Source organism: Pogona vitticeps, chromosome 4, assembly GCF_051106095.1.
Source record: "Pogona vitticeps strain Pit_001003342236 chromosome 4, PviZW2.1, whole genome shotgun sequence".
In the NCBI taxonomy this organism is placed as follows: Eukaryota; Metazoa; Chordata; class Lepidosauria; order Squamata; family Agamidae; genus Pogona; species Pogona vitticeps.
In genome coordinates this window covers 234,684,023-234,706,493 of record NC_135786.1, presented here as the reverse complement: position 1 = coordinate 234,706,493, position 22,471 = coordinate 234,684,023, and the positions used below count along the sequence as shown (strand labels likewise).

The window sequence follows — 22,471 nt, the reverse complement described above, 5'->3', positions numbered from 1 at the left end:
AAAAGGACTGCCTCCTCCGTGGCATTTAGCTATAGAATTCTCTCTTGTGAAAGGCCCCTACCCCCAGTATTTAGCCAGTGTTGAAAACTTTTCCATGGAGCCTTTGAGGACAGCAGGTAAGTAAGGGTCTTGTTCTGTTTTGTTTGCTCGCTGCTCCTTATCTTTTTGGTTTGTTATATACCACCTTGTGGCTCATTGTACTGGAAATTTCCATCACAGAAACATGTTAAATGAAGTAGCAATGACTTATTTGATGTGATAGCACAGAAGGAGTTAAAAATCCAGTGCAAACACTATGAATGTTGGTTGATTCAGGATTAGCAACACCCTAGCCTTTGCTTGCTTCTGTAAACAGTGGCTATAGATTGAAAATAAAAGCTCTTTGAATGACCAGCTCTTGGAACCGTTCCCTCCATACATGACTCTTTAAACAAACTCTGAATGAACAGAGTGGGCAAGTTGCAAGATTCTCTGTAATTTATTTTATCTTCCACATTTGCATCCACACATACTTTGTGAAATAGGGGTGGACTGTATGACAGCTACAGACCGTTTTTCTGCTTTCTTTGACATCTGTTTGTTAGCAGCCTGTTCAGATGTAGGGCACATAGACATTGTTCAGACTTGATTGTCTGTGTCAAACATAAATAAAGTAGTCTCCGGCCATGTATCTCAGGCAGATGTGGCAACAATGGCAGTATGCAGAAGTGATGGCTCCAGGCTTGTGGACGGGTAACCATTTGTACACTGAACTTCCATACACTGGAAAAAGGTCTTCAAAGAGTAACAGGCTGAGTTTCAGTTGTCTGGGCTTAGCTTGATAGGTTTTCTACATCTGAGCTAAAAACAGTTCTGTAATAATGCTGAATGCATTGCAGCATCTCTGGTAAAGTATGCGTACAGTATGAATTACCTCTGCAGAGACCTCCTTGTCTTAGCCACTCATATAAAATGAACGGATATAAAATTTGAGTGAACAAGTTGCTATCCTCATGACCCCAGCTTCTTGAATTTCACTGTGATGAAAATGACTTTTCCCTCTCTCTCTACCAAGAAAATTACCATAAAAATCTACAGTACACCGCTGTGCATTTGACAACAATCTTTTAAAAATCCTTTTCTTCTGGCTAGCATTTAATGTCCAAAATGCTTCTAATTTATGCTGTAGAAATCAGCTGTGAAAAGTAAAAATGCCAGTTTCTTTTGCGGTATTCAGTGGCATTCCCATGTCCTAATGCATTACAGAACGAAGGTAATAACCTTTAAAAGCAAAGTTAGTTCATTGTTCCGATGTTCAGCTGATCAGGTCATATAAAATCCCACATGAAATCATCATGAGATGGTGTAATTTATTCAGCATCTTCCCAAAGTGTCATTACATTCTTTATCAAAGTTGCACAGCCTGTCTCTCTCTCTTAAGCGGTAAAGCCTTTCTGGAAATAATGAAAACACGGCTGTCATAATTTTTTTAATACCGTGAAATACAGCGTTTCAGATCAGATGACAGTGCTTGTAAAAATGTTTAGATCAGCTATGTAAAAGATGAACCCTGGAAGAGTACTTCAATTTAGTTATTACACAGTAAAAATGTATAAACTGGGATTCTTTTTAAAATGGCTTTAAATATGTTGAAACATGCAGGATGGAAAAGGGGGAGGGTTACTGCTGTCAGGAAGAATGAGGAAATAAGGCCACTTAATTCTGTCATTAATATTAGTAATCACTTTTTCCAGTACTACCCTATAGTAACGGTTGCAGTAGTTTGAGTACAGAATTACACTTATTTATTTTATTTATTTAAACATTTATAACCTGTTGGTTGTTGTGGGTTTTTCGGGCTCTTTGGCCGTGTTCTGAAGGTTGTTCTTCCTGATGTTTCGCCAGTCTCTGTGGCCGGCATCTTCAGAGGACTGGAATAGGAACTCTGTCCATGCTCTGTTGGTGTTTGTTGGATAGTATTTATAGCTGTGGGAACAGCTTTTGTCTTTTTTCAGGAGGTAGGGTGATCAGCATGTTTTTGTTGTGATAAGGGAGGGGGGAGGGAGAGATTATCTGTCACTGTGATTGATGGGTGTCATTAGCTGATCTTTTTTGTGCAATGATCCCTTGTGGCTGGGTAGAGTTTGTTGACCTTTTGTAGGTTGTATTTTTCAGAACGGGGCACCAGGCTGTGTTTAGTTTTAGGCCTTCTTCTTTCCTGTTGAAGTTTTGTTTATGTTTATGGATTTCAATGGCTTCCCTGTGCAGTGTAACATACAGATTGGTGGTATTGTCCAGTACTTCAGTATTTTGAAATAGAATTTTATGTCCAGCTTGTTCAACGACACCCATCAATCACAGTGACAGATAATCTCTCCCTCCCCCCTCCCTTATCACAACAAAAACATGCTGATCACCCAATTTCCTGAAAAAAGACAAAAACCGTTCCCACAGCTATAAATACTATCCAACAAACACCAACAGAGCATGGACAAAGTTCCTACTCCAGTCCTCTGAAGATGCCGGCCACAGAGACTGGCGATACGTCAGGAAGAACAACCTTCAGAACACAGCCAAAGAGCCCGAAAAACCCACAACAACCATTAGATCCCGGCTGTGAAAGCCTTTGCAAATACATTTATAGCCTGCCTGGTATCTCAGGATCGCAGGACGGGCTACAAAGCTATATAATGCATTTTTGACACATTAGATATTTAAAACAATTCAGAAGCATTCCACACAAAATTAAAGCATTTGAACATTAAAAACGTTAAAACCTTTGTACTAAAACCTATGCAGATCATGATCTTCAACCCCCCCAAAGGCTCTAATAAATAAATTCATCTTGCCTTGGCACCTGAATGATGGAATCATTTGAGCCTCCAAGGAGAGGGCATTCCATCATTGGGGGTACTTATGGCAAAAAAAAAAAAAATCCCTTCCCTGTATCTCCACAAAATGAACTGTTCTCAGGGGTGGGACACAGAGGAGAGCCTCCCCAAGAGATCTTAGTGATCGGGCAGGTTTATATAGGGAGAGGTGCTTCTTTGAATATCCAGATCCCAAGCTATTAAGCTTTAAGCTGTAGTCCATGATTTTCAAAAATGCCATGCTTGGTTACGTCTTTTCTTTATAGCTTTTCCCAAGTCAATGGGTAAACTCTAAATATTAATATACTCTGTATATATAGTAAGCTAAGAATCCTTGGTCTTTATTGAATCCTTTTGAGGTATACTGGAATCTGTGGATATAATCCACTTCAGTGCTCCCTCCTCCCCTCTTGCTGTACGTGTCTCTCTCATTCCTTTTCTCCACAGAAGTTACTTTGACATCTATAATAGAGTGTCCTGGGAGGTTGAAGTGTTCTGAAACAGGATTTTATGTGTTGCTATCTCTGATGTCAAATCTGAGTCCATTTACTCTCTTTGGTAAAGATTTCCCTGTTCTTCCTTAATGTAACGTAGAAGACCACTGCTAGGAAATATGACTTGAAATCAATTAGCAGATGAACAAATGATTGGGTAGATCATGAACATTAACAGTGAAACAATTTTGTTATCGTTTCAAGGTGCTACACTTGTATTTGCAAATGTTAATAAATGACAGTTATATGAATGGTGATAGCTTTATGTAGACTGTGAGGGCATTCTTGAAAATAACCATTAGCGCAGATTGAGTAATACTGCCCTCAAGCAAAGCATTTAACCTCTTGCTTAGTGACTCATATTTGGCACACAAGTGAGCTCTTTTTAAGGAGGCATAGCGGGGAATCAAACTCCTGACCTCTGGTTCTGCAGCCGGAGACCTAAAACACTGGCCTGTCCAGCCAGCTTCTTAAAGTATATACCGTAGTTGTTTGTAATCTTTCCATATGACTTATATGTGTGGGCGTCATTAACTGGCTATGTCAACCTATATTGTCCTGAGATCAGTTCATAGCAGGTACTCTCCTGACAAAGCCATCACCCATCATTTTCACATTGTTGCTGTTAAGGATAGTCTTCTTTTAAAATGTTGAGCAGAACCTTTCACATGCTTATTATTTTGTTCTTTTTGAATTTTCACCACCACAAGCAAGATGTTTAAATTGCCAGGTCTCTGTATTTTGTTAGTTTTTCCAGTTCTTTATTTTCAACCCCTGGAATGTCAGTGATTCAGACTATTCATTCTGTTACTACTATGTCTGGTGTGTTATGTTCAAGGTGTCCTAATCAGTTTTGGATTCGGATATCCCACAAGATCTTGACTTTCTCATTTTCTGACACCTTCTCTCTCTACCTGATATTCCCACGGGTTTTTTGAGACTTTTTTTTGGGCCAGTCTATCATGTCTGATTTTGTAATCTGTGCAGTCTTTGGACATTTGCAGATGAGGTATGACACAGTTTCATCTTTTTCTTGACAGAGTTGGCATTTGCTGTCAGCACTAATTCCTTGGATCCTAGCTTTCATTATGTTGTTTTGGAGTTCTTGTTCTTGTGTAGCAAAGATCAAGCCTTTGGTCCCCAGTTTTAGCCATGCCCATCTTGAACTTCCATCAATATTTCTCAGGTGTTGTCCATGTAGTGGTTTATTTTTCCATTTATTTATTTTCAAAGTGTTTTTTTCTTATATTAAGCCTTTATTTCTGTCATTTTCAAAATATTCTCCATTTTCACTGCCTTAAGTAATTTTCTCTGCTTGTACAGATATAATCATTTAGGCTTCTTTTTTCCTCCTCTATTCCCTGCTGTATTTGCAGTAATCCACAGCCTCCAATTTTTCATGGTAAATATAATCTGTCCACATCACTTTTTGGATGAGTGCATGATGCATGTTTATTAATTTCTATCTTTTTCGATCCAATTCTTCTAATTCATTTTGGATCCAAACTTTTGTTTTACCTGAATATCTAATTACTGGAACTGCCCATGTGTTTATGGCTTTGATTGTATTTCCACCACTTAATTTTGATTTTAAGATTTCTTGCAGTCTTTTGATATGTATTCCCTTTCTGTCACTTCTTTGACTTTTGTGTGCATGATGTTATCTGCTTCTAATATTCCAAGGTATTTATAATTTTCATCACTTGATAGTGATTTTATAATACTACCATTTTAAACTCAATTCCATCTAGTTTTTGGATCTTGCCATGGTGCATAGACAGAGATGCACATTTGTCAATTCTAAATTTCATTTGGATGTCTTCACTAAATATTGACACTGTGTTTAGCAGTGATTCTATCTCCGTGGAAATTCTCGCATATAGTTTTAAGTCATCCATGTATGATTATTGATTTCCCCCCAGCTTGTTGTGAAATATGGTAGCCCAATTCAGTTTTATTTAAAATTATTGACATGGGGATTTGTGAGAAGTTACTGTATTTTTTGCACCATAAGACTCACTTTTTTCCCACAAAACAGGGGGGTGGAAAGTCTGTGCATCTTATGGAGCAAAGAAAACAGATTATATTTTCCTGTTTTCTTCTCCTAAAAAATCGGTGCGTCTTATGGAAAGGTGCGTCTTATAGAGCGAAAAATACGGTAAATAGCAGTGGTGACAAAGAACCCCCTTGAAATATTCCTCTTTTGATGCTAACTTCCCAAGTTTCTTCACCATGGGCAATTAAGACAATTTTTCATTTTTCCATGTTTTTCTTGAGGAATTTCTGAATATTTTTACTAATCCCAAAATGCTTTTTAATAGTCTATCCAGGCCATGTTAAGGTTTGTTTTTCATCTTTTTGCCTTCTTCAGTATCATTTTATCAAAAAGCAGCTGATCTTTTGTGCCTCTTGACTTTTCGAAGTTCCCTTTTCTGTTCAGTTGGGTATAGGGGGTTTTCAGTTAAGTAATTATATACAGTGGTGCCTCAAATTACGACATTAATTCATTCCAGCGAAATCGCTGTAAAATAAAAACGTCATAATGCAATTTTCAAAAGCCCATAGAAACGCATTAAAACCCGATTAATGTGTTCCTAGGGGGTTGAAACTCACCATCCAGCGAAGATCCTCCATAGCGCGGCCATTTTCGCTGCCTGTGCAGTGAGGAATCCATGCCAGAAAAGAGTGGGCGGCCGTTTTGTTTACCCTGCAGCCATTTTGAAACCGCCGAAGCAGGGAACCGATCATCGCAAAGCGAAATTCCCCCATAGGGAACATCATTTTGCGATCACTTTTGCGATCGCAAAAACATCGACGCCTAGCGATTTCGTCGTCAAACAGAGCGCCCGTTAAGCGAGGCACCACTGTATTGGTTTTGCGGTTACTCCTGTGAGGAGCTTGAACATTGTTGGAAGCCATGTAATTGGTCAATAGTTACTGGGTTCATTGCCCTTTTGATGATCTTTTATTATCATAAATGTGCAACCTGTTGTAATCCAGTGTTCAATTGTAGAATTTTTGAAGTAAGTGATTAAATTGCACTGCTATATGTTGATGGAAACTTTGTTAACTGCTTTAGCCAAAATCCGTGCCACTCATCTGGACCAGATACACTCCAATTTTTCACAGCCTTTAGTTGTCTCTTAATCATTTCAGTTGTTATTACAATATCATACATGCTTTCCTTGAGTTTCTTTACAAATGTTTTTAATCCATGAGGCCTTTTTGCTATGTCTGGTTGGGCTTTACATGGGACTGATTTCTTTTGCTCTGCATTGCTTCAAGAGTCCATCATATCTTTCAGTTTTCTTTGCATCATCATCATCATCATCATCATCATCATCATCATCATCATCATCATCATCATCATCATCATCATCATCATATTATTATTATTATTATTATTATTATTATTATTATTATTATTATTATTATTATTATTATTATTATTATTATTATTATTATTATTATTATTATTATTATTATTATTATTATTATTATTTGGTTGAGAGGGAACTGTGAAAATGTTTAAGAGAAATCTGGCCTTTCTCACCAGAATACTCATAAACATGTCCAAACCCATGTATAAGTTAAAACAGGCTGCAGAAAAAAATACAACATGTCATAGAAATCCTTCCCTAGAACCGCTTCCTATTGCAATATAGTACTTTCTTTGCTTTCTTCCAAACACTTCACTTTGCAGTGAAGGAAAATATAAGGGTTGCACCAGTGGGAGGTATGTAGCATGTCAAATATATTATAATTAGTTTACAAATTTTTGTATAAATTGTTTGTGATGCTTTATTAGTCGTCCATCTTTTCTTGAAGGAGTTCACCACCTGAATACTGAGTAATTTTAATGGCACAGTCAGCAATCAAAATGTGTGTATTTTTAAAAGGTACATGCTAGCACCTGCCCTGTTATTTTAAAAATCATGCTATATAGGAATGGGAGGTTCAAGCCTTCTATCTCCAGCCATAATCTGTGTGACAAGTCGTTTGTTTCTACTGCACATTCATTAGCACTGAGAAATACACATTGGTATTAGTGAAATGATTTCTTAATACTAATTGCTGCACCAAGGTGATGATGGCAGATTTCATAGGTGAAATGTTCTGTCCACATGCGATTGAATGACCCAAGTCCTCATGTGATTTTAATAATCCAGTCCACGATCTTGTTAGCCCTGAAATTAATGTTACAACCAAATAGGTCCTCTGAATGTTGTGTCGGCATCATACTGTTGCAGAGACTAAGCTGGAAGGAAGTGACTTGCTGAAGGCTAGTGAGTGACCTTCGTAGTAAAGATTTTAAGCTCATTCTCAGATAACCAAAGCAACGCTTTAGCTGTTAATGTACATGAGCACTTTGTTCCAAAACACTTAAATGATATCTATGCCTACTTCTAATAATAATGTTATACTATTTTAATAACATAATGATAAGATTTTATGAATTTCATAAAACTATAAACGGGATTGTCCAGGATGAATTTAATCAGCATATCCATTACTGTACATGTGTATTAAATTCAAAGAAAAATTGTGCATCTCCACAGCAGAGCTGAAGCTACAGTCAAACATAGCTGAAGCAAATACAGTATTGGGCTGAATGTATTGCTGTTAATGCTTAATATAGGTCAGGATCTGAGGATGTGTGTATGAATGGTAACAATTTCCCCTTTTGGCTATACCCCTATAGCACATTAGGTGATACTCCATGAAATATCCCAGCTTTCAGGAATAAATCTATGGCTTGGGATGGCATTGAAACCCAGATGCATGTGGTTGAAATGTAGTAATTACAGGCAGTTCCTGGCATCCTTATGAGATAATTTTCATGGGAGTACATGATAACTATGGAAGGTACCAAATCAACAGGTTATTATCTAGTTCTGTTCCTTTTTCTTTAAATATGATGGTGGCTTGTAATATACAGAATGTAAGGTAAATAAATTATCTGTGCTTTCTTCCAGATATGAACTGCGAATCAGATATTTGCCAAAAGGATTTCTGAACCAGTTTACAGAAGATAAGCCAACGTTAAGTTTTTTCTATCAGCAGGTAAAAACCATCCTAAATACCTTAATTTAATTTTTTCCCAATATTTTATGTAATGAAAATGTTGGTGCAGATTGTAACAGTATGTATCATCCAAATGCACAAGAATTAGATGCGAAGTTTTTTCTGTTTTATTAGGTGCCTGTTAATACTTCCCTTGTAAAATACCTTCAGGTTTTTAGGCGTTAGTTTTTGGAATCGGGATAAACTATACAAAATTTGCAGATGGTGGATCTGTAATGTTTTCCATTTTATGTTAGACTGGGTAGAATCAGACATATTGCCTGGAATCCCGTTGTGTTTGTTAATTTTCATATAATACTGCTGAGGCTAATTTGGGCATGTGACTAAGCATGTGATTGAGATGTATCCCAGCATTTCATCAACTAGCTGCTCTCCATGATGGCTACACAAGCCTTACACAAACAGCAGGCTTTTTTGTGTCGTGAGGAATACAAACGTGCCATTGACTTCCCGGATCAACTTTTAATTTTGTAGAGATTTGGAGCTAAATGTGCTCTTGAGAAAGCAGAAGAGCAGATTTCTTTTGGCAACATTACCTTTTGTGGTTATACAGATCATGTAAAGATACAGTTCCTCTCAGCTAATGCTTATGTCATGAATGGTGAGGGATGATGGAAGTATCAGTTCATCAACATCTGGAAGGTTACAAATTCCCCAACTTTCTCTCCTAAGAGCATTGAGAGTTAAATGGACAAAAGATGTTAAATGAACCTCAGTTGTTGATTTCTAAGCTATTCAGCGTGTACAGCAGGGGAGGGGGGGGAGACAGCAAAGCAGTTCCTGCAATTTTTAAAACAATAATAGCTGACTCAAAAAATGTTCCAGAAAAACAGCAATATTGGGAACTTTGCTCTAGTTTAAATTTAGAGTGGATGGATCATTGCATTAATAATTTGCAGGTTTTGCTTGATAAAATTTATAATAGAAACAAGCAAATTGAATAATGTTTTAATTTACTAACTTAGGTGTTTGAGACTATTTGTTCAGAGTTGAACCAAGATTGTTCTCAACTGTGGTTATATTTTCCAGCTTGCTATATAATTACAAGCTTGTTTTCCCAGCAAATTTAAAACGTTTTTACTGTTTTACTAATAAGAGAAAACTGATGACAAACTACAATTTGCACTGCAAACTTATTGTGGTTTTACAATAATTCAGCCGTCACAACTTCCCTATAGAATCCTAGGAACAGTAGTTTGGAGATGGCTGGGGTGCAATCAGATACCTAACAGCCCCACAGAATGGTGGTTCTAAAGTTTTTCTAGGGAGTGGGCAAGTCAAATAAGCCAGTTTTAAGTCACAGCTGTATAGTGGTGCCTCACTAGATGTTAATCCGTTCCATTGAAATTGCTGTCTTGTGAAAACATTGTCTAATGAAAAGCGTTTCCCCATTGGAATGCATTGAAACCCGTTTAATGTGTTCCAATGGGGGGGGAATAGTTGTCGTCCAGCAAAAATTGCCCATAGGGAAGCCATTTTGTGAAGCACTGATCAGCTGTTTAAATCGCTATCTTGCGAAGCATTGGTCCTGAAAACACCCATTTTGCAAAGATCGCCCATAGGGAAGCCATTTTGCGAAGCTGCTGATCAGCTGTAAAAATCCTCGTCTTGCGAAAAAACGGTCCGCGAAGCACAGACCAAATCATCGTCCAGCGGAATCCCCCATAGGAAAAACTTTTGTGAATCGCTATAGCAATCGCAAAAAGTCAACATCTAGTGAAAAAACCGTTTTGCGGGGTAATAGTCTTGCGAGGTACCACTGTACATGCATGTTTGAGAGAATTACTACCGTATTTATTGGGTTTAGTTTGATCCTGTCATTATGTGAATAGTAATGTTTGCTCCCTGGTCCTGCTTGTGGTGTTCAAAGACTTGTGGGGTAGAAGCATTTGGGATGCTAAAAAATGTGTAAAGGTCAGTTATTACTAATGTGTAAAGAAGATACCATATTTTTCCATGTATATGACCCCTCCAATGTATAAGACGACCCCCTAATGTTGACCCTTGCCGGAGGTGGAGGAGCAGTTAATGGGCAACTGCTCCTCCACCTCTGTCTCCTGCTGCTGCCTCCGCTGCCCTATCATCTCCTCCAGTGCAACTGCTGGGGCTCACCTCGAGCTCACGTTGTCGCCGCCTTGTCCCCTGCCCGAAGGGAACACCAGAGGAAGCGATGGGGCAGCAGCAGCAAGAGGCGTTGGAGCATGCGCATCTGTCTACTCCTTTGCCTCTGCCTCCTTCCGTGTATAAAACAACCCTCAATTCCCCCCTTAATTAATTTAGGAAAAATGTTGTTTCATACACAGAAAAATACGGTACATGCCTTGCAAGCACATGCACATTTCCCCCACTTGATCACAAAGATACTCGAAAGGTGCTGTTAAGGGGCACATAAACTGTGCCATGAAGGAGACTTGATCGTCAGTGGAAAGATTGTGGCTTCTCTAAAAGACATAGAGGTGAATCAAGTTAGATGTCACGTGTTTCAGACTTACGTCTTGTAAGCATAACTTTGTCAGCTGTCTATTTTCAGAATAGAAAGTTTCTGAGACATAACATTTGGAAAGAATTGCCACTATTACAACAGAACAATGTTGAATTTCTGTAGTTTTCATTTCTAACAGCATGCTCACTTTCTTATATTTCTGTTTAGATATTTAGATATTCCTGTGCTGTTTCTTGTGTGTTTGGTTAGATAAGCTTGCTTGTGATACTTATGCTCTGTAGTAATTTACTAGCCTATACTGAATCTTGATTTTGAAGGAAATTTTAAATAGTATTGTCTCTCAGATTGCTGTGTCATGCTGGTAATATTACTGGGTTTGCTCTTGCTCTTGGATTCCCAGGGGGAATGTGGGATCAAGAACAAATTTGATCAGATCTCATAGGGTTGATTGTTAGGCAACAGACTGCTGGCCTTCTGAAAAGAAATAATGTAAATAGATCATATTCTAGTAGCATATTGCATTAGCCTCCTGCCCAAGTAGAGCTTAAAGACTAAAATGTTACCAGGTATCAATCTGATGGCCATTGGAGAGGATATGAACAGAATGAAAGAGCGTTCACTTGCCAGTAAAATTAGTAAGCTTGTATATCATATTGCTTATAAAGATTATCAGGACTAAAAAGACTCACAGCTACTGAACATGTTCAGCAATATATGGTTCCCACGTGTATCATCTGACTTTGTCAATACTTTCAGAAGCTGCAGAAAACAGAGACAGCTGGGGATCTGCCCACCATAACAGAAGGGATAATTTTTAAGTCATTCTGCTTTTCACAGTGCCCTTTCAGCAGTCAATTCCCTTCCCCCATCCACTAATGTCCTTATTATCAGTGAGAGGTTCTGTGTAATTAGTGCAGGATGTCAAAGATCAACTTGCATTAATGTTGCAACTGTGACCTTTTTTTTTTAATAAGGCAGACCCGCGGCTGAGGGCAGATGGTGGATGAGTGTTACCCTAATGCCAAATTGTGCTTTTAAGAGCTGTAAAGTAAAGCAGCAGCTTCTATTTTCTTTGGAGGAAGTAAACCTTGTCTAATGAGTCATCTGCTGTGAAGATGGCAAAACAACAACAAAAACAACAACAAAACGATCCCTCTCACACACGCCCAAACAAAGGGAGGGTCTCACCAAAAACAGAATGCAAAGGGAGAAAACTGAAATAAATATAGAGAGGCAAATACACTTCCCCAACTTTAGAACCCATAATTCCACAGAACAAGAAAAGGCAGTTGAGATTGTGGCAATAATTGCAACCAGGTGGTATTCTAAATCACTGGAATCAGGCATTTGATGCTGTCACTGAGCCAAGACAGGGAATGTGGCACATAGGGAAGAAGTTGCACAGAGCAACGTCCGGGCATGGCATGGAGCAGTAAAAGTGACTGACCTATATATAAAAAACATAGCATTTTCTGCAGTTTTAAACGTTGGTGTGTGTGTGGAGTTGTTGCAGTGATGTTCATAGAACTGTTCTAAATCATGGCGGCAAGCACCCCTTTGTGTTCAGCTACTCCCTTTCACATACAGTGCGATCTCTGTTACTGCGTTGACAAAACTCTTGTGTTTTGGGGAGGGAGACCTATGAGTAAAATTCTGCAAGAAAGTTACGAACCATTTTCAGCGTTCATACATTCAGGTGGAAACTGTGTTTATGGTGTTTGAATTAACCTTAAACTAGGATCTTGCAGTCGGATCCTGACTGTCGTATTGATAATTTTTGAATTTGTCATTAGCAAATTAGTGACAGTAGGGTTGCAGCTTTGAGTGCTGGCTAGTGACTGAATGCTGCGTAGTTAGTTGTATGCCATGAAAGCGGAATATGGAGCCAGTTTAAACGCTTGTCTATTCTCAGAGCTGCTGTGGTGACCCTTTCACTTCCTGTCCTCCTAAGGCTTCTCAGTTATACTCACTCCTGTGTGCTCCTCCACCATGTCTTCTGTAATTGCTTATTATCCCCCATCTTGCACCTCGTTGTGATTTTGCTTGTTACAAAATGACTTAGACTACTTTCACATCTTGTTTGAAAGATAGATCATAGGCTGTAGGCTGTTGCAAATATTTCTCCACGTGATTGGGTTTTTACTTGAGGGGGAATTGATTCTGACAGAATGTGTGCCTTCTAAAACGTAGCAGCTAGTACATAAGACAATGGATTAATGATATATTTCTTATGCAGCAGAATAAATGTGTACATTTTGGAATGTTCACATACGAACCTTCCATTGATCCCTTCTTCTTTATCTTGTGTCATCATCATATTTGCCAGGACGGCAGATTCTTGGAGGTTTTATTGCTGGCCCTGGACAAATGTTTTGAAGTTTTATTTATCTCTTCCCTTCCTGCCTTTCTCCCAGTTCAGCAGGCATGCCCAACAGAAAGGGGGACAAAGAATAATAATTATGTGCTGTTATGTCAATTTCAGTTGACCCGGCAACGCATTCCAGGGCTTTCTAGATATAGACTACTCAGAAGTGGTTTACTATTACCTTCTCTGTATAGTTTGCCGAAGGCTACATAGACTAGCTCTTCTCCTAGGAAGCACAGTGGGGACTTCCTCTCTCAATCTTTAATCTGAAAATGTCAAGGTTAGAAGGGACCCTCTGGATCTTCGAGTCCAGCCCCTGTCAAGAAAGCACAGTGGGGAATTGAACTCCCCTACCTTTGGCTCCGCAGCCACAGACCTAAACCTCTGAGCTGTTCAGCCTCCGGGCTCCCTTTCACCAAGAATTATCAAAAAGAATAAAACAAAATAGTATCAAAAGACTGATAAACGTAAAACAATTTGAAAACAAAAGCAGCTGGAAAAAAAAAGATATATACACCTATTAAAAAGTTATAAAGAAAAAAAATACAAGCTCAGTATCCCTGTTAAAAACTCATTCGCAACCTGATAGACGGCCAAAACCTTAACTAAAGAGAAATATCTTTTGTCTGCCACTGGCTCCCTCTGGAAGGGTGTTCTACAGCCTGGGAGCAGTCAGTGAAAAAGGTGGTGAAAGAGGTGATGTTACAGAGAGAAAAGCCTCCTCAGGGTAGGCTCTCGTGAGAAGATGTGACTCTTCAAAAAGTAGGAAATGAACCTACTGAGAGTTCATATTTCTTGAATTTAATTCTCCTCCTCGTAAGCATTTGTGTCTGTGAAAGGAAGCTGCCTTTAGGCTTTTTTTGATTTTTAAGAATCTTCTGAGAAGCGCACTGTTGCAGGGTGGTGATCCACAGTTTGCTTTCCCATCAACTAAAGAAGACCCAAACATTACTATTCTCACCCCATTTCCAGGGGATGCTCTGTTTCCTTCCCACCTTTTTGGTTATAATTCTTTCCTGGACAGCCTTTGCATGTTTTAGAGGAGGATACAGTCATTAGCTTTAGGTTTGCCACTTTCCCACCTGCTGGCTGAGATGGGTTCCAGTCCGGGCTATGCGGAATTCACTTCAAGACCTGTAGTTCCCTTTTGAGAAACGTAGTAGCACAAAAAGGAAATCCTTTCCAGATCAACAAGATTTAAAAAATGTGTGGCAGTCCCAGCAGGACATCGAAGGGGTAGCAAAGGTACCATTATACAGTTATGCCTTGCAAGACGAAATTAATTAGTTCCGCGAGTCGTGTCGTATTGCGGAAATTTCATCTTGCGAAACGCGGTACTAAAGGTTGTGTGATTTAAAACAAACCAAAAAAAAAAGGGGGGGGGGAAATCATCTTGTGAAGCACGGCCATAGAAAAATTCGTCTTGCAAGTCACCAAAAAATTGCAAAACGCTTTCGTCTTGCAAGTTTTTTGTTCCGGGGGGCATTTGTCTTGCGAGGCATCACTGTAATTAAACTGATTTCACACTAATGATAAAGTTTGTGGCTTTCAACCACATGACACTTTCTAGAAGGTTGTATTAGTATCAGGTGTGTGTGTGTGTCTGTCTGTGTGTGTGTGTGACAGTCATGGCCCTGGAGAAGTACTGTATTTCTTCTCCCAATAGATGAGAAATTAATGGATGACTGCACAAGCAAAATGTTGAAGGAAGTGTTTGGTACATGCATGGTTGAAACCAAGCACATGCTCATTCATTCTTCAGTGCTTGCTTTTCACCTATGAAATTTTTCCTTGCTTTCTGCTGTAATCCTTTTAAAGCTTTTAGGGAAGGAGGGGGAAGGAGGGTTCCATGTTTTTAAAATCTGTGCTGGGGAAGCAGATTGCAGCTAGCAAAAATTAAGAAAACAAGCTACTTAGCAGGATTTAGACCGAGTGGAAGTAGCATTTTTGTTAGTGTTTCCTGTGTGTAAATTACTTTATTGGCCTATATTATTATTATTATATTGACTGTGTGGACCACAGCAAACTATGGCAAGTCCTTAAAGAAATGGGCGTGCCTGACCACCTTATCCATCTCCTGAGAAACCTATATGTGGGACAGGAAGCAACAGTTAGAACTGGATATGGAACAACTGATTGGTTCAAAATTGGGAAAGGAGTACGATAAGGCTGTATATTGTCCCCCGGCTTATTTAACTTATATGCAGAATACATCATGCGGAAGGCTGGACTGGAGGAATCCCAAACCGGAATTAAGATTGCCGGAAGAAATATCAACAACCTCCGATATGCAGATGATACCACTCTGATGGCAGAAAGTGAGGAGGAACTAAAGAACCTTGTAATGAGGGTGAAAGAGGAGAGTGCAAAAAAACAGTCTGAAACTCAACATCAAAAAAACGAAGATCATGGCCACTGGCCCCATCACGTCCTGGGAAATAGAAGGGGAAGATATGGAGGTAGTGACAGATTTTACTTTCTTGGGCTCCATAATCACTGCAGATGGAGACAGCAGCCACGAAATTAAAAAACGCCTGCTTTTTGGTAGGAAAGCGATGACAAACCTTGACAGCATCTTAAAAAGCAGAGATATCACCTTGCCAACAAAAGTCTGCATAGTCAAAGCTATGGTTTTTCCTGTAGTGATGTATGGAAGTGAGAGCTGGACCATAAAGAAAGCTGACCACCGAAGAATTGATGCCTTTGAATTGTGGTGCTGGAGGAGGCTCTTGAGAGTCCCCTGGACTGCAAGGAGAACAAACCTATCAATTCTAAAGGAAATCAACCCTGAGTGCTCACTGGAAGGACAGATCCTGAAGCTGAGGCTCCAATACTTTGGCCATCTCATGAGAAGAGAAGACTCCTTGGAAAAGACTTTGATGTTGGGAAAGTGTGAAGGCAAGAGGAGAAGGGGACGACTGAGGATGAGATGGTTGGACAGTGTCATCGAAGCAACCAACATGAATCTGACACAACTCCGGGAGGCAGTGGAAGATAGGAGGGCCTGGCGTGCTCTGGTCCATGGGGTCACGAAGAGTCGGACACGACTAAACGACTAAATGAACGATGATGATGATGATGATGATGATGATGATGATGATGATTGCTATTGCTATTGCTATTGCTATTGCTATTGCTATTTATTTATTTATTTATTTATTTATTTATTTATTTATTTATTTATTTATTTATTTATTTATTTATTTATTTATTTATTTATTTATTTATTTTACTTATATGCCACCCACACCACCCGAAGGTCTCTGGGTGGCTTACAACATTTAAAATACAATAAAAAGGCAAAATAAAAGGGCAAAATAATTAAAATGCAATTAAAAATATGTACTCTAAAAATTGCCATGAGACCCACAGCTGATATTATTTCAATTAAAAGCCTTTTGGAACAAGAAAGTTTTGACCTGGCGCCGAAATGTCATCAACGTCAGGAAGAATTTGCAGTTATAATCCTTCTTTGTCTTACATAAGGTAAAGGTTCCTCTTGACACTTTGTCCAGTCATGTCCGACTCTAGGGGGCAGTTCTCATCTCCATTTCCAACCCACAGAGCTAGCGTTTGTCCGAAGACAATCTTCCGTGGTCACGTGGCCAGTGTGACTAGATTTGCAGCAGGTTAGGATCTCGGCATGCTTAAAGCAGGCACTAGTAAGACCACTGTTGAAAAAGCCCTCTTTGGATCTCACAGTGTGGGATAATTACGAGCCTGTCTCTAATGTTCCATTCATGGGCAAGTGTGAGAGCAGGTTGTGGCTTCTCAGCTCGAAGAGTTCCTGGATAAGATGGATTGCATTGATCCATCCCAGTCTGGCTTCAGGTGTGCTTATAGGTCAGAGACTGCTTTGGTCGCCTTGGTGAATGATCTACACTGGGAACTGGACAGGGGGAGTGTCCCTGTTGGTTTTTTCTGGATCTCTCATTGGCTTTTGAGGCCATCGATCATGGTATCCCTTCTGGGCTGTCTCTCTGAGATGGGACTTGGAGGCACTGTTCTGCAGTGGCTCTAGTCCTTCCTGAGGGGAAAACTCAGAAGGTGGTGTTGGGGTATTCCTGTTTGACACACTGGCTGTTGGGGCCTGTGGTGTCCCCCAGGGTTTTGTTTTGTCCCCTATGCTATTTAATATCTTCATGAAACAGTGTGGGAAACAAATTTAAATATTAATATACCTGAAGAAATTTAGACAGGAATCTGGAAAAAATATCCATATAAATCTATTTCAGCAAGTGCAAAAGAAACGGTTCTAAAGGTAGTGCACCATTGGCATCTATGCCCTACAAAACTACACAGAATTAATAAAGATATACCTGATAAATGTTGGAGGATCTGCGGACAAAAGGGAACTCTGGAACATATGTGGATCTCTTGCCCCCAAATAGAAACTTTTTGGCTGGAGGTAATTAAATGGATAGAAACACTGACTAATCAAAAAATAGAAATTAATGAAACATTATTGTTATTTTCATTATTCACGGAGGGAAATGAGAATCTACAATATAAAGAATTAATTGCAAATCTCATAGGCACCGCAAGATCTGAAATAGCTAAAAATTGGAAAAAAGCCCAAGATCTCTCACTGCAAGCATTCACAAGTAAAATATGGCATACATTGTTGATGGAAAAAATGACGAATAAAGTTAGAGTACATAGAGGGGAAATAAGCCGTAGTAAATTCACGGAAAACTGGAAGCCATTATTAAAATATGCCGATAAAATAGAGACATGTGGTTTGAAAAGAGACTTAGATTGTTGGTCATTTTTTCTTTAAAAGGTGATGGGGAAAGGTATATATGTGATTTGGAGAAATGTGGGGAATAGTTTTGTATTTAATATTTGTAAAATGGTCGATTGTCTTTTCATTCTTTAGAAATAAAAAAAAATCTTAAATAAAGAAAAAAAATTATATCTTCATGAAATTGCTGGGAGAGGTTGTCCAGAATTTTGGAGTTCACTGTCACCAGGATGTGGTTGACAACAACTCTCCCTCTCCTTTTCACGTAAATCCAAGGAAGTTGTTTCGGTTCTAGATCAGAGTCTGGTGTTGGTAATAAACTGGATGTGAGTGAATAAATGGAAAGTTATTCCAGAAAACATGGAGGTGCTTCTAGTCAATTGAAAGACAGAACAACGAATAGGGACACAGCCTATGCTGGACGGGGCTATACTTTCTCTGAAAACACAGGTAAGCCCATTTGTTGAGTCAGTAGAGAAGATGCAAACCGCAGGGAAGTCAGAGAAGCTACTAATAGTACCTCAGCATGACTCTGTTCTATGCCTTGTATCTAATTACCGGAAAGAGTCGATCACCAAATTATCTCACAGATTTTGACAGTGAAAAGTAATGAGACTTGAGAGGTTCAGGCAAAGGAGACTAGGAGAATTGTGCGTTCCTTCTTTAAATCTGTATAGGTCCCATCCCATTCATTTTAGAGATGCTTTAAGAGTGTTAGTTTCTATTTTGCAGGACACAAATTGCTTTTTGATTTAACTTATAACATGACTTAGCTTAAAACACAAAGCTACAATCTATTACAACATATATTAATAATATATTAAAAAGAAAATGTTTTACTAGTCTGTTATCATGCCCTTGGCATTCTAATTGATATTTTCCTTTGCACGTTCCTTTAATTATGGGATAATATGCAACACATCTTGTTTATATGGCTGAAGGTTTAATGTGATATGGATCTGACAACAAATACAATCCTTAAATATCTACCAGTTAATCTCTTTTGAAAGAAACAAGATAAGAAAAAATAGTTCTGCATGAGTACACATTAATTGTCTGCCTTAATTAATGGGCCAAATCTTTTGCCTAGCATAGTAGATCATACTATGAGTAGACCAATTGTTTTGATGACGATTTAAAGAATCAACCCCATAAATTTTGTTGAGTCTAATGAGCCTAATCTAACTACAGCTTATATTTGCATAGTAAGTCACAGTTAGTGTAGGCTCTTTTGAATTTATAGACATTGACTCACTAAATTCAGTGGGTTTAGTCTAGTGCAATGTACTATGCTAAGCAATAGAATTTTCGCCAGTATCTTACGTCTTCAACCCTGTGCATTTCTTACACTAGAGGAATGAGATAGAGGGGCCCACAGAGCTGTAATCAGTAATGGACATTGAAATGGAGGAATTGTATTCATCTAGGTATCTGTAAAGCATATACAGTTAAATTCTCTTAATGACACCACATTCTAGCTGGATAGAGTGACACTATGGTACTGTAGTCATATAGCATGACCTCGGAGACTCATATTAAAATCTCACATTTGAACTGAATTTGGAGTCGTGTTCATTACAGTAGAACCCATTTACTACTATCTGTGGGGAGGGGAAGGGCAAGAGGAGCGTGACCGTACTGCAGTGTACGTGTGCGAACTGCAGGGTGAGTGCACAGATAACCGGCTCTGTGGATACAGGATCTTACTGTGCTGTAAATTGTGTGGCAGAAATGGATAGGCTATACCCACTGTGGGAAGGAAGCTCCTCTATTTGCAGACCCCAAATCGATGCCACTGCATCTCCAATACATTTCATTTGGATATACCAGTAATCTTGAAATTGTATCTTATTTTGCTCACAAATTATCATCTTAAAAACATTTGTAACCTACCATAGGAAGCTGACCTCCAGTGTTCGAGTGGTTAAAGACTAAAGTCTCTTAATTCTGAAATTTTATATGTATAATTACTTGCATGTGCATGTGACTTGCACATAGAGTGCAAAATGGAACCAAAAATACAGTAATCACATTGGAAAAAAATAGAATCATTCATAGGAATATTGTGCATCAGGCAGATGTTAAGTTATGTGTGCAGCTGCAATCAAAAAAGCAGCTGTGCATTTGTGTTTCCACTGCAGAACATCCGTTGCAACTTCTCCCATTTATTCCCCCACGTCCATGTAACAGACTGCCTTTGGTGTGGGTCTGGGTAAGTACGGGATACAGTGACTCTAACACTGGCAGTTGATTTTAGTCATTATTGAGGTGAAAAGGAAGCTGAATGCAGTTTGGTTTTTTGGATCAGAACTCTGTTTCTGTCTACACACCATGAGTTTTATCAGAAAACACTGTTCCTTTATCTTGTGTTCTTCCTTTTTAATATTATTTTTGTCCCTTTATATCACACATTCTAATATTTCCCTTCTCAACCATTTTTCTTGTTATTCCAAATGAGAATTAAAGTTGGTGTCATGCTTATTTGTTCCAATTTCACAACACCTGAGACCAAGGTAAAAAAAGTGCTTTGAGAAAATGTGAGGGAAGGGGCATTGATGCAGTTCTCCTGTCTTAAGAAGCAGGAGAGAATTGACTGATCTCCCTCCATGAGCCTGCCTGCACTTTAAAAACATCAGGGGAGGGTTTTCTGTCAGTCCCACCTCCCTCACAGGTGTGCTTGGTGAGAACATGGGAGAGGGTCCTTCTCTGTGGCTGCTCCCAGAGACTGTGGAACTCCCTCCCACTGGAGGCCAGGCTGGCCCCATCTTGGCTGTCCTTCCACAAGCAGGCAAAGATCTTTCTGTTCTGGCAGGCTTTCCCTTAATAATTGGTAGCCTGAGAGGGGTTTTTAAATGAATGATTGTCCTCTGTTGTGTTAAATGTGTTTTAGTATTGATTTTATTACTCTTTTAAAGTAATACTTGTACAATTCTTTTAAAATATTTATATACCTACCATTTTTAGCTTCTACATATTGTCTTTTTAATGATGTAAGCTGTCTTGGGTTCATTTCAAGGAGAAATGAAAGATACAAATATTTTAAATAAATATATAAATAAATAGTTAAGGATAAGTGAAACTCAACTGCTGTTTTTGTTATCAGTATAGTTGAAGTAAACAAAATACTGGCTCTAAAAAGAGAACATAATTTAGGAAATAGTGAAACGATATTTGCTCTTGAAGTGAGAGGAAACATGCAGTAATTTAATTGGAGAAAAGTGCTATGATAGCATTTTGTGACAAGAACTGTAGAGTTTGTAAAAGTTACCCTGATTTAAATAAGCATGTTGATCCGATTAATATAATATGACTCTTTTGGCAAAGAAGCTTACAAGGATTTTAAATCAATATACTGACTTCCTAGGGAAATTGCATCATTATAAAATTAATGTAATTGAACAGCAGTTGTAATTAGTAGATATTATGCTCACAGTGGGTTTCAGAAGTCAGTAAATATCTACCAATAAGTGTAGAAGAACTAGCTTTCACCGTAGTCTTGTTAAGCTGTGCTTTCTTATCAGTAAAAAAATTAAGTGTTTTGAAAAGGAAAAGCTTAATCAGGCCCAAGTATTTAATCATAACTCTTTTTTTTTCTGTAGGTTATCTCTGCTTGAATGGCTTTCACTGGTTATTGGTAGTCATTTATAAAACTACCAGGCTATTTGAAATGATTTGTACTTAATTGATAAAGGTGAAATACACTTCTCTGTCAAAATGAAAAGAAAACTAAAACATACTATGAAATGAATTACTGTATATTTTAACTTACTTTTATTAATAACTATTCAAATTAGATTATTCCTACCTGTGGTTTGCCTGGCCTTTAGAAAGATCTTCAGTCTCAACTTCAGAAATGCTGTCAAAGCGAGCAGAAAACTGCTTAATTTAAATGGTGCTGAAGGATATGAGGTTTTGAATCATTATTTATAGGTGGTGGAACTTGTATGCAGCCTACAGTAAAGGCCAGCTCCCTACGAACTTGTTTCTGCGAAGCAAATGTTAGGACAGAGTGTTGGGAATCCCTTGATGGAGTGCGTCTGCACATTCACTTGTTTCAGCCAGCCACTCTGCTCACTGGACAATTGTCTCTGTTTCCTCCAACAGTTACACACACTTACGTGGTTCTGTCAGAACTGGAACATGTCTATGAATCTTCCCAGTCACTCAGCCAGATGTTATGCAGATTGTATAGGAGAAGGACTTCCGAGAAGCACAAATTGTCATCCTAAATTTAGCTGATTTTTTATATTTCTGTGAAAAATAGCAGCATTAACATTAAAACTGTTCTATCCGAATGTAAATCTTTGGGGACAGCAAATACATGTGGACTTATTTGCACTTGCACATTTGAGTCTTACAGTTTGTAAAATGTAACTTTAGGCTAGTATGGGAAAGATGAGGCATATGCAAAGAGAGAGGTTTGTCAAGTGAAGTCTGCAGCTAATACTGTACTCAGAAGTGTGTGCTGAGGAATGCAAGTAGTCCTTCACC

At 38.6% G+C, this 22,471-nt stretch overlaps 1 protein-coding gene across 11 annotated transcripts in view; it reads left to right on the top strand.

The window, feature by feature from the left end:
* The window catches only part of PTK2 (protein tyrosine kinase 2), a 256,954-nt gene that overhangs the window by 104,528 nt on the left and 129,955 nt on the right, over nt 1-22,471 (top strand). For all 11 annotated transcript variants that reach the window (XM_078391686.1, XM_078391688.1, XM_078391687.1 and 8 more), the window contains one exon: nt 8,320-8,407. In XM_078391686.1, the coding sequence (XP_078247812.1) occupies nt 8,320-8,407 (88 nt within the window). The remainder of the gene's footprint in view (nt 1-8,319; nt 8,408-22,471) is intronic.